The sequence below is a fragment of the Rutidosis leptorrhynchoides genome, chromosome 5 (assembly GCF_046630445.1).
Source record: "Rutidosis leptorrhynchoides isolate AG116_Rl617_1_P2 chromosome 5, CSIRO_AGI_Rlap_v1, whole genome shotgun sequence".
In the NCBI taxonomy this organism is placed as follows: Eukaryota; Viridiplantae; Streptophyta; class Magnoliopsida; order Asterales; family Asteraceae; genus Rutidosis; species Rutidosis leptorrhynchoides.
The window spans coordinates 88,646,814-88,660,752 of NC_092337.1; the positions used below are offsets into that span (position 1 = coordinate 88,646,814).

Consider the following 13,939-nt stretch of genomic DNA (forward strand, 5'->3'; position numbering starts at 1 on the left):
AGCTGCGATTAGGGTTCTAGAGAGAGGCTCGATACCATGTAATAAAGTATTGCATCGTGTTTTTATTATGTTCTCATAGAATACAGTACATGGATATAAATAGCTAGGGTGCAAGAGTCTAGAACATTCTATAGGGCAAAGCCCAATACATGAAATGCATATGAGATATTATACGTGGGCTAACACCATCATCGTGCTTTTCCCCACGCCACCCTAACGACAACTTCGTTTAATCATAACTTGAGCATACGATAACGAAAATATGTGAAATCAAAGTCCAAACTTATTAATTTTTCGAGATCTATCCATATAGATACAATAAAAGATCAGTACACAAACTCATATAATCAGATTCATAACAATCAAATTCGGTTTTCATAACAAAGACAACAATCGAGCAAATTAACGACTAACGACAACTTTAATCGCAATCAATTGAGCACTAGACTCTTGTACACTATGTAATTTATTAAAATAAGATCTAATAATATTAGGGTTAGTGGTTTTATACCTTCAAATAACAAATTGCAAGTAGATACGTGTAGAGGAGAACGAGAGGATCACGAATACGTAAACGATTTAGCAATCAAGCAAGAAATTGATGTGATCTTGATCCTTGAAGATGTCAACAATGTTGATAGGGTTATGGGGCTGATAAATTTTGTGGATAATGAGGAAGAAAAATATGTGCAGTTAATTGATTAATGAGGCTAGGTTTAGTTATTTATGGAATGTAATTATCAAGTCGACCAAATTTAATCAAGGGGTGCCCATATAAGGGAATTTTCGGCCAAGAGGGTCCAAAAGGAAGTTAATGGACTCAAAAATGATGCTAGATGACTTTCTATGGGATCCGGTTAAGAGCCTTGAAGTGTCGTTAGCCGAAAATGCAAAACAGAACGTTAATTGTCAATTTCTCGCGTGTTTATTCTTTATAAATTCTAATAAATTGAAAGTATGTTTAAAACATAAATAATTATGTATTATAATTATTAAAATTAAATTACATTATACTTTGGCTTGCTAGTACGCTAGGTGTGGTCCGTTTCTAGATGCCATTAATCGTACCGGGTTCCCGAAACGTTAACCGGTCGTTAAAACGCATCCCACCAAGTTTAATTCATTAAACATATAATAAATTAAATATGTTTTTCTTAAAGTTAATAATTATTAAAAATAATTATTTTTATCGTTTAACTGAGTTCCGTAAACTGAAAAGCTTTCTAGGCGATTAACTTAATCGTAACGTTTTCTAGTTATTTCGCTATCCGAAACAAGTTCATAAATTAATATAAAATATTAATTCAAGTAATCCACTAGGATCAAGTATGCATTTAATTCTATTAAACACACAAAGTCTAAGTAATCACCGTTAAATACTTAGCGGACAAGTGACGATAGTAAACGGAAAAAGTCGGGTTGTTACATTCATCAAAGTTAAAGAAATTGAAGCTAGTTCTTACGGATGTTTTTGGGCCAACGAATGTAGAATCACACGGAGGTTCTCGTTATTATGTCACCTTCATTGACGACTTCACTTGAAAGGTATGGGTTTACTTTCTCAAATCTAAATCCGAAGTTTTTGGTACTTTTGTGAAGTGGAAAGCTATGGTGAGCCCAATTATAATGTGAAAGATAAATCCTCAGTCCCTCAGTTTGCCAACGATAATGGAGCCATGGTGCCTTTTATTGAAAGTCTTCCTTCTAAGGCGTGGAAGTGCGCCGTGTCCCGACGGTGAAAGAAAAGTGAAAGAAAGAGATCGGCGGTATAAGAGGCGTGTCCCGTGAGTGAAAGAAAAGTGAAAGAAAAAGAGACCGACGATATAAGATGGCAGCGGGAGTATCGTTGAAGGGGAGGTTCGGTGATGTGGTCTTCGGTTTGAGGGGAGGATTGTTGGGGTGCAAACCCAATCCCACATAGGAGGGAGTTAAATTCCAAGGACAATATATAAGTGTGGGCTACTCCCTCTATCACCAATTGGTTTTAGAGTGGAACCTCATTAACTTATATGATTGTGATACTTGGTGGTTAATTGGACTAGAAAAAAAAGATCCTACAAACTGGTATCAGAGCTAGGCTATAACCCCGATGTGGTGGACGGCTCAGTAGGGCGCACCCCTGAGTGCACGGTGTGACGTGGACACCCCTCGGTGTTGTCAGCAATGAGTGGACTCAGCTATCGTTTGAGGGGACCCTGGCATGATGAGTTAATCCTAGAAGCCTTGTATCGAAATCTCCCTGCCCTCCCACCAGGTTGAGAGTTCTGAGTTGGCGGCGGTAAAGGTTGGATCCAGACTATCGTTGGAGGGGAGGCCCATATGGACTTGGGTTTAAGGGGAGGTTTGTAAGGGTGCAAACCAAAGTCCCACATCGGTCATGGGACGAAACAAATGTATGTATATAAGTCTAAGGGAAAGTGATTCTATCACCAATTGGTTTTAGAATAAGGATGGACTCTTAGACTTGTATTGCAGGACATTGTGTTTGGGCTATACGATCCTTACAATATTTGATGTCGGATGCTTGAGAAATTGATGTTCGAATATTTAAGGTTTCTTTATATATGTTTTTTTTTATATAGGATTTTTGTTGTTGTTGTTGTTGTTGTTGGGGTTTTCAAATTGAGGGAAAGAGAAGAAGAGTACAGGAAATTGAAATGACAAAATTACCATCATATGCATAACACATGATCGAACTTAATGAGATTTTTAACAATCGTTAGTGATACGGATCACGATTGTAAATTGTTCAAACTACGGAGACCAACCACTTCAAAAAAGTATAAGGACCACCTGTGCAATCCAGGGTTAAACCACAGGGATAATCCACGAAATTTTTTCTTTATACTATATAATAATATAATAATTAATTATATCATATAAAAGTAGGTAAATATATATATATATATATATATATATATATATATATATATATATATATATATATATATATATATATATATATATATATATATATATATATATATATATATATATATATATATATATATATATATATAGTGGTAGGATCAAGAGGGAAGTAACCATTCGGGGGGAAGCGGGGGGAAGCAAAAACTTTTTTTCGTTTTTTGAAAAAACTTTGTTCACGAACATTATAGATGAGATGAAAATATGAACATTTAGTAGAGACACTTTGTGATAAATGTTTTTATTTTGGCGGGAAAACGCTCGAAGAAGTAATATATAACAATTATCGTGTTTTTCGAGCGTATTTTGAGGTTTTAGCTATTGGGGTTTAGATATTAGGGTTTAGATATTAGGATTTATAGGGTTTAGATATTAGGGTTTAGAAATTTAGGGTTTAGGGTTTAGATTTAGGGTTTAGATTTAGGATTTAGATTAAGTTTTTAACACGAACGGTTTAGAGTTTAGGGTTTAGGGTTTAGGGTTTAGGGTTTGGTGTTTTGGGTTTATGGAATAAACCCAAAACACCAAACCCTAAACCCTAAACCCTAAACCCCAAACTCTAAATCGGGCTAAATTTTACTTCACAAAACATGAAGAAAAAAAACGTTCATATTCTTCACGAACAATATTATCTTGAATGTTATTTTTGTCGATCGTTTTCCCGCCTAAATAATAACATTCATCACGAAGTGTCTCTTCTAAATGTTCATATTTTTGTGTGATCTTGATGCCGGAAAAAAAAATTCAAAAAAATAAAAAAATTTGCTTCCCCCCGCTTCCCCCGATTGGTTACTTCCCCATTGATCCTGCCCCTATATATATATATATATATATATATATATATATATATATATATATATATATATATATATATATATATATATATATATATATATATATATATATATATAGTATCACATAAATCTCTAAAATGGTGATTTTATAATAAGGGTTATTCAAGTTTAAAAAAAATATCAAAAAAAATAGAAAAAATCTAAGCTCTCATGATGATGTTATTAAAATAATTAATTATATTTAATAAAAATATTAATATATTTAATGATATAATATATAAAGCATTATGTACAATCTTTTAATAAAACACCCAATGACCATATGTACAATATTTAAAGCATTATGTACAACCTTATGGTAAAATACCCCCATAATTATATGTACAATATTTGAAATATTATGTACAACCTTATAATAAAACACCCCCATGATCATATGTACAAACTTAAAAACAAATTGTACAATTTTTTACAAAACACTCCATGAACACATGTACAAACTTTGAAGCATATTGTACAACATTCATATAATAATTGTATTTTAATTTTTTAAAAAAATTTAAGAGGCATTTGTTATTACTAATTATTAATAATTATTATTAAAATTTTAAATATCATTTTTAAAGTAAACTTTATTATTATTATTATAATTATAATTATTATTATTACATTATTATTATTATTATTATTATTATTATTATTATTATTATTATTATTATTATTATTATTATTATTATTATTATTATTATTATTATTATTATTCAAATATGGTTATCTTTACATGAATTAATTACGTTATATATGTATGCGAAATACATGTCTTAATAAAAGGTTGTAATATTGGTTTTTATAAAAAGAAAAATAGTAATTGTGATGAAAATTGAAAGCATGTGGTGGGAGAATAAATGTAGTTCATTATTCTGACCAAATTAAGTGTATCAATATGTTTGTAAAAAAACGACAAGTTTCATAGTCGAAATTCTTGGTTTCACGGTTCATTAAATTAAATGACCTTGGTATTAACATTCACATAATACCTAAATCATATCATTAAACTGTTTCGTTTAAACAAACTCGTGGTTTCACGAGTAATTTCACTAGTATTATATATACGAGTAAAATTAGTATCGAGTTCAAGCTTGTATAATGTTAAAAGAGCTCAGCTCAAACTCAATATATTAAACTCAAAATGATCCAACATCAAATTCTTCTAATTATAAACTAGCGAACCTCAAACTTAATCGAACTCAAATTCAAACTCGTTAACACCAATAACCATTATTCATTTATTCTCAACACCAAAAAATATAATAAAATTACAAATCCACTTATTCATATTGTGTAGTAGAAAAATAAATAAAATACATAGTTTTTTATTTTTTTTTATTTTTCCATATTATTATACGGAGTATTAAATATTAAAAATAAAATATTACGGAGTATAATAATAAGTATAAGTAAAGTATAATAAATATTAAATATTAAATACTCCGTATTAAATTAATTGTTCGAGTAAGGTCAATCTCGTAGTCAAACCAATGCTTTTTTGCGCCATAAATTTAGCATAAATAAATAATTGAAAACAAACAATTTCAGAATTCTGATCACCAAGCGTCTCTCTCGCTATGAAAACTACCAGATACGGAAAACTTATTGCTTACGTGGCAATGGCATCGGCGTCGCTGATTTTTTTCGCGATCATCGTTGTTGTTACTTTGATCGTATACTCCTGTGGCGACGTCACTTACTCAATCACCAGCTCTGATTATAAACCTGATTTTTTAATTCCGATCGTCCGATTACAGAGTAATTTGAACTTTAGCCGGAAACATTATGATCGTTATAAATTTCGTTCAGAAATTCGATCAAAATCACCGTTGCGTAGTGCTCTCAACCGGAATCGAACATTCGTTGTAAGCATTTACGTTACGAATTGGTGTTTTTGATTAACTTCCGATTATATTAACATAAAATGCATATACTTATGTAAGAACTTCTGTCGTCTTCATTATCATCGCATTGAATAGTTGAAATTGCGTGTTTGTATATGCGTTTGATCGATGTTATATATATCTACGTTTCTGAATATATACATAAACTTTGATTGCTGATATTCAACTGATTGCTGATGAACTCGTGGTAGTCTCAGATATGAAAGTATCGATCGGTTTGAGATTTTGAAATTAAAATTTTGAAATGATTCTCATTTGTTTTAGTTATTAGTTTTAAATTTTTTTTTAAATCATAATGTTAGTAAATTGTATGTATATACAGTACGTATATATATATATGGAGTATTTGTTTTGAACAAGTGAAATTGAATTAATTATTGCTTAAACGTTGCAGAGTCCACGTCAGCAGCGGCGGGCGGAGATAGAACTATCTAGAGCACGAGCTGCAATCAGAAAAGCTGCTTCTGTTGGTAACATTTCACAACTATTGAGAAACGGTGACGTTTTGTTCAGTGATATCTATCATAACCCCGGCGAGTTTTATCAGTAAGCTTCTCGCCTCCACCTTCATTTCTTAGTTACTCCGTAATTTTTTAAAGTTTACAATGTTTGCATTTTTAGTCCCTGATAACTTACAGAAATACATTGAACTTTTTCAATTTTCATTTTCAATATGTTCTAAAAGAATATATATATATATATATATATTTACACTATTTGTTTTATAAAATGTTACAACCTTCACAAAAAATGATAAATGTAATGGTGACTCTAGTGGTAATTGATTTATTTGCAACAAATTTTAGCTAAACTTCATTCTCATATTTAACTAAATAATTATTTAACTGTAAAATCTTATAATTGTATAGTCTTAGTGTCTTTCAACCTTTAACGTTTTGATCTCGAGTTTGTGAGATACGATGATCGATGGAGATCAAATTTTTGAATAAAAGAAAGAAGATAATGTGAAATTTTGTACTATCTAAGGTTGGAAAAAAGGTTTATTTATTGTGATTTTTACAAGTTGAAAAAAGTTGTACGTCCATGTACTTTCTATGCAATTTTGACATATAGTAAAAGTTGTCATTTAAAAACTTTGAGATAGGAGAAATGGTGCTTTTGTAATTAAAAATCGTACAAGTCTTTTTTAAAGAGAAATGGTGCTTTTTTTTTTTTTTTTTTTTTTTTTTTTTTTTGGGTGAAATATTTAACCTTTAATTAATTTAAACCAATAAAATATCAAAATTTGTATCAAATCTACAAACTACAATTTCAGTAAAAAGTAGGAAATTAGTCGTATCTTAAGTCTTAACTACAACATATCTTTTATTAGTTATTATCATGATATAAATAAATAACAAATAATTAAATAACAAATAACAGGTAGGAAGTAATAAAATAGGAAAAGGTTAGCTTGCCTTTTAGAACTACTTCCCTTCTAAGTGAGACTACCTGAATGATAACTACAGCATTCCCAATCATCAAAAATAGGAAATGTCACTTTTTTTTAGTTATAATCACAACAACAACAACAACAACAACAACAGTACCCAATACCACTTGAGTGGTGTATGGGGGAGGTGAGATGTAGACAATCCTTCCCTTATCCGAGAATAAAAACAAGTCATTTCTCCACCCAGAAAAGTAGAGAAAGTCATCCCTCTCTTTATTCGGCGGATAAAGAGATTGCTTCCGAGTGGACCTCCGGCCTTTTTTTATTTATTTATAAAAAAAAAAAAAAAAAAAAAAAAAAAAAATATATATATATATATATATATATATATATATATATATATATATATATATATATATATATATATTGAGACGCCATGAAAATGATAGAATCAAAATTTCATGGGTTTAAAAGTCTCCCTGAAAATCAATTTAGGCTCTAAGCGGCTAAAAAATAAAAATACTAATACTAGTACTAGTGTTAGTAAAAAAAAGTTAAAAGCAATAGTAATAATATTAATACCACAAATAATATTAATAATTAATATTAACACACCCATAATACAATAATAGTAATAATAATAATAATAATAATAATAATAATAATAATAATAATAATAATAAAAATAATAATAATAAAAGTAATAGTAGTAGTCGTAATAGTACCAGTACTAGTAATACCAAGAGTATTATAGTAGTAGTAACAATAATAAAAATAATACTAATAGTAATAGTAATAATAATAATAATAGTAATAATAATAATAATAATAATAATAATAATAATAATAATAATAATAATAATAATAATAATAAAAATAATAGTAATAATAAAAATAATAATAATAAAAATAATAATAATAATAAAAACTAACAATAATAATATAGAGATAATAATAATAATAAATAAAGTAATAATAATAATAAAAAAAGTAATAAAAAGCAAAAAAAGCAAAAGTAAGAAACCTAATGAGAAATACTATTAAAAATAAAAAAATAACATAAAAGGACGTAACCCTACTCGACTATTCTAATTCTAGCCCTCCACGCACCCCTATCAGAAGTCATGTCCTCAGTCAGCGAAAGCTCCCTCATGTCGAGCCTAAGTCTATCCATCCACCTACGTGTAGGTCTACCCCTTCTCCTTACGCCATCGACCGTGAGTGCCTCGACTCTCCTTACCGGGGCAATACGAGGTCGCCTCATCACATGCCCAAACCATCGAAGCCGTTCTTCCCTTAGTTATAATCATGAAAAACAAATGAAAGCCTAACTTGTAACAGAAGCATGTAGTGTATGCCTATGCCAAAGTGCCCCTTCACTCATCCCTCCACTCCTGATCTCCACTTGCAAACATTACTTCTTACAAAATCCATCATATATATCATGTCATACATATAATTTATAGAATTACTACTAATAATATATATTACTGTAACTTTTACCTTAAAAGCTATACTATTTTTCTCTTAACATAACTTGTATTATCTTCCATCTCCATCTTAAGTACTAATTAAGTTAATCATTATTGATTTTTTTATTTAATGCTTAAACCAAAACTAATGCAGGAGTTATATAGAGATGGAGAAACGGTTTAAAATATATGTTTATGAAGAGGGTGAGCTACCGATAGTTCATGATGGACCATGTAAAGACATATACACAACAGAAGGAAGGTTCATACAAGAAATGGAACATGGTATAACTGGACATAGTTTCAGAACTAAAGATGCAAATAATGCTCATGTTTACTTCATGCCTTTCAGTGTCACCTGGATGGTCAAGTATCTATATAAACCTTACACTTATGACCTCACCCCACTCCAACAGTTCATCTCTGATTACATCAGAGTTATATCAACCAAACACCCTTTCTGGAACCGAACTCATGCTGCTGATCACTTCATGCTCTCTTGTCATGATTGGGTAATTACTTTTTTTTACCTCCCCTTAATTACTTTTCTACCAAGATCAAGTCTTTTTAGTATTTGCGCGTTAATTAGATACTACTTACTGCATAAAGTATATGTTCTTATAAATTCTTTGTAGCAAAATAGTCTAAACATTTGAAATTAAGTAAAAATAAACTTCATTATGAAATTCAAAAAAAGAGCTACATAGTTATATGAGCATTGGAAACCAAATGATAATAACCTATATACATAGCCATTCCAATATTTCATGATATTTTTACCATATATTCATTGTTCATAATCTCTGTCATAGCTTTTTTACATTTACAAAAATATTTCAGGGTCCGCACGCCACAAAAGCTAACCCGAGCCTTTACAACACTTCAATCCGGGTCCTATGCAATGCAAACTCATCTGAAGGATTCGACCCACAAAAAGATGTCAGCCTGCCCGAAATCAATCTACGCTATGGGGACATCCCCAAAGACCTTATTACTCCCCCACAAACTTCCTCCCCTAGACCCCACCTCGCATTCTTCGCAGGTGGGGTCCACGGGCCTATAAGGCCTATTCTACTTAACCACTGGAAAGGTCAGGACCCGGATCTTCAAGTCTATGAGTACCTACCAAAACATTTAGACTATTATTCATTCATGTTAGCCTCAAAATACTGCCTTTGTCCTAGCGGTTATGAGGTGGCTAGCCCCAGGATTGTTGAGGCTGTTTATGCGGAATGTGTGCCTGTTATAATTTCTGAACATTATGTGTTACCGTTTAGCGATGTTTTGAAATGGGAGGCTTTCTCGATTCATGTTAAGGTGTCGGAAATTTCTCGATTGAAAGAGATTTTGACATCTGTGCCGGAAGAAATGTACTTAAGGCTAAAGAGAAATTTGAGAGCAGTAAAAAGACATTTTGTTTTGAATCAACCTGCTGAAAGGTTTGATGTGTATCATATGATACTGCATTCTGTTTGGCTTAGGAGATTAAATTTAAAAGTAGAGTGACTTTTTTTATGATATTATAGATTATAGATTCAATCTGATTATCTTCTGATTAGATATATAAATAGAAAGTATAATTGTTAGTTTGTTACGTACAGGCCCATTATTTCATTTTATGAGTAAAACTAAAAAGATCGCGATAAATGCTTTCATCCTCTATAAAATGAATATGAAGTTAGTTATCGATATTGTTCTGTGTGATTTCATAATAAAAAAGCTTACTACCTGGCTCATGCAAAAAATCATTATTTCTACTAATTTCATGAATTGCCTAACTGTGATGAACATTATTCAGAACGAGATACAGAGATTACATTGTTTGATAAGCCTTCTGAATATAGACAATATGAATATGAATACATTGTTTGAGACTTTCACTGCTGAATAGAAGGTAAGCTCGGAAGGTTCATTGGTGCTGATTGATGTAGAGGTACTGATTCAGTTTGGAGGTGTTTCTTAAGATATACTCCGCAACAGACATAATGCTGACGGATTCGGGATGTATCATTCAGCTCTGAATGGCATCATTTGCAAAATATTCAAACAGCCCAAGCCATATGTATACTTGCAACTTTGCAAGTTAATAATGATCATTCTACATCGTTAACATGCTTGCTAATTAAAATGAATTACTTGTAGATTTTAATATTTACACCATTGTTGCTTTAGATATATTATAAGTACGCATGAAATGAATACTTGTATATTTTGAATTATGAAGTAAAAGGTTAAATTATGGTATAAATATCATTTTTCTTCCTCACAAGACTTCAAATAATATCCTAAGGACACCTACGATGACATTTATTGAATAAATTTTAATATTTCCCAAAACATATCCCAAAACATAAAAAAATGCGTTTCATAATTAATGCTATAAAGTCTATTTTTTAGTATTTACATTTTCTATTCATACCATGAAAGTATATCTATTTTTTGGAAGGAAAAAAAAAAAAAATAACCTTAAAATTCAAGTATTCTAAATGCCCTTTGATTAATATGAAATGTATAACTCTAGATGTGACATTTTCAACTGTCAGTTCTATTGGACCCATTTTATAGCGCCTTAGATCTATCTATATGATTTCTATGTTTCCAACAGTCCCTACCAGCCAAAATGACTCAAAAACTTGATTGGGCTAAGTCCCCTATGTGAGGTTGGGTTCAAGAATGGTTGAACCAGGGTCCAATGGCACCATTTACATGTCCATTGCCATGGACCCCCATACCGTTTGGAACAAGTGTAGGTGGGAGTTCAACCGGCATTGGTAGAGGTGCACCAGGGTACACCATATGACCATGTGGCAGAGAGTGAGGACTGCCAGCTGGACTGGCTCCTTTTCGTTGTTGGAGAACGTGAATTTGTCTGAAGCCTTCTTCGTGAATCCGAGAAATTGTTTCGAGCTCCTTCATCGATAGAGACTCCAGACCTGCACCGTATCCTTAATCTGGTCTCCTGCATCATGCTTAAAACTGGTCTAACAAATTCTTGTTCCTCGGAAACAAGAAATACCAAAATTTCCAAATCTAAATCTATTTCTCGACTAGCATCTGTAGTACTAGTAGCTCGGTCAACAAGCCTTTTCAGTATCCTTAATCTGTAGGTCCCATCAGCATCCATTTTAAACAATATGATATAAAGCATTTTCACAAACTCTCTCACATTAGGATCTCTGGATAGCCCTAACGTCTCGGCTAAACCAAGAACCGAAGTAAAATCGTCCCATTCGACTCTCAATTGTTCAAGCGGTTCATCAAGATTATTGTTAACAATTGATATGCGGAAATATGTAATTGATTATAGATATTGGATTGAACATTTACTGATCTAAGATGATGATAAATTACAAAAAGATAAAAGAGAGCAAAAAACTTAATGGATTACATTGTGAATTGGTTAGTTTTTACAATGAAAAAGTAGCTCTATTTATAGAGCCATCCTTAACGGCTATATAATTTTTAGGTTAGGAGCCTTATACAATTCTAGAAGTAATATAAATGGAATATGGATATGTAGCCGTTGGTTGCTGTGATGAATTGTCTTCATATGGAAATGATGAATTTATATGCTGATCCCTCAAGGTTTTTTTTTTTTTTTTACTATTTTCTCTTTCTAACACTCCCCCTCAAGTTGAATAGTGGGATTTCTACAATTCAACTTGCTTAATAACATCATTGAGGAGTCTTCCGTTTACTAGTCAATCACGAGCTAGTCATCATTTTTGTCCAGCTGATTCCCGACTTGAACATCTTTGTTTTTCCTTGATCATCAAGCTCCCGACATGAACTCAGTCCATTCTTGAACCTTCACTGGTTTGCCAAGGAGTATTAAATTTATAGACATGAACCCAGTCTAACTTGGACCTTCACTGGTTCGCCTATGAACATTTAAGTTTCCAGACATGAACCCAGTCTAACTTGGACCTTGTTTGGTTCGCCTGGGATATTCAGCTTCCTTACATGAACCCAGTTCAATCTTGAACCTTTACTGGTTCGCCAGGGATATTCAGATTCCAAACATGAACCCAGTTCATTCTTGAACCTTGTTTGGTTCGCTTAGAATATTTTAAGTTTCTTTTTCCTGACATGAACCCAGTTCAACGTGAACCTTGTTTGGTTCGTCAAGGAATATTTAAGTTTCTCGACATGAACCCAGCTTCACTTGAACCTTGTTTGGCTCGCCTGACATGAACCCAGTTCAATCTTGACCTTCTTTGGCTCGCCTGACATGAACCTGGTTCAACTTTAGCCTTGTTTGGTTCGCCTGGAGTTTCTTGCTTTATTCCATTAGATGCTTCGGTAATCAACTCACGGTGACGCTAGAATCAATCTCCCCCTCACCCGTGTGTTGTATATGTACCGGAAACAATCATAAAAACAAAGGATTAGTGACGTCATAATCACAACACTTACTCATAATCATATTTATTTTCCACCAACTCACAATGATATTAGAATCAAACTCCCCTCACTTGTGTGTTGGTGTTCTTTTTTTATAATAATTGGTCATCCAGGGGGTTACGGCGTAATTAGATCAAATATGGAATCTTGGTCAAAACAAGATTTGGGATTATATCCCACCCTTTTTTTTCTTTCTTTTTGTTCATACGACTTTTGGCAGAAAAAATTATCTCCTCTTTTAGCAATTTATTTAACAATGATAAAAAATGACCCCATTGATGAATCTGGCTCCCCTTTTTTTAAAGTCATTTGGGTAAAAAATTTGGGATTTATTCCGAAAAAAAAGAATTTTAACATTGAACAAAATAAAAGATTACGGAATACAACCCAAAGTTCCCTTTAAAAGCATCGTTTGACTCTTCATATCATTTAAAAGAAAAATTTTAATCAATTTGACTTGAAAGGTCATTTACCAAATTGCTGAAAAAATTGGATTTTTAAAACAAAAAACAATTTGACTATCCTTTTTTTCATTTAAGCTTTTAATTTAAACATTTGTGAAAAAATCAGTCTCAAGTATCTCTTTTTGATTTGAAGACTTTTCACTTTTAAGTCCACTTGACCACCACTTTTTGACTTATCATATACTGATTGTTAAAAAAAAACTTACTACAGTATTTGTTTTTTTAAAAGTAATTTTGTGATGTGGACTCTTCATATCTGATAGAAAAACAGAGCACGCTTCCTGACTCCCTTTTTCTTCAAAGACTGTGAGAGTTTTAGACACAAAACAAGGAGTTTCTCTTTCATCCCAAACATTTTCTTCTCTAAAATCAATCACCGATCAAATTAGGGTTTATATTTTTCATTCCAACCCTTCTCCCACCATGACGTTTTTCGCTATGAACACGAAATTAAAGGAAAAAAGTTTTGAGAAGTGAAGGGTTCGAGGTGTTAACCCAAACCCTTTACCTGATTTTCGGATCTCCGAAGCCA

The 13,939-nt window shown here is 31.8% G+C and overlaps 1 protein-coding gene across 1 annotated transcript; it reads left to right on the plus strand.

The window, feature by feature from the left end:
* The first annotated feature begins 5,347 nt into the window (after positions 1-5,347).
* Positions 5,348-10,045, plus strand: LOC139848349 (probable glycosyltransferase At5g25310). The gene is made up of 4 exons (XM_071838076.1): positions 5,348-5,635; positions 6,069-6,220; positions 8,694-9,051; positions 9,380-10,045. Exons 1-4 carry the CDS (start codon positions 5,348-5,350, stop codon positions 10,043-10,045), a joined length of 1,464 nt encoding a protein of 487 aa, XP_071694177.1.
* The last annotated feature ends 3,894 nt before the right edge of the window (positions 10,046-13,939 follow it).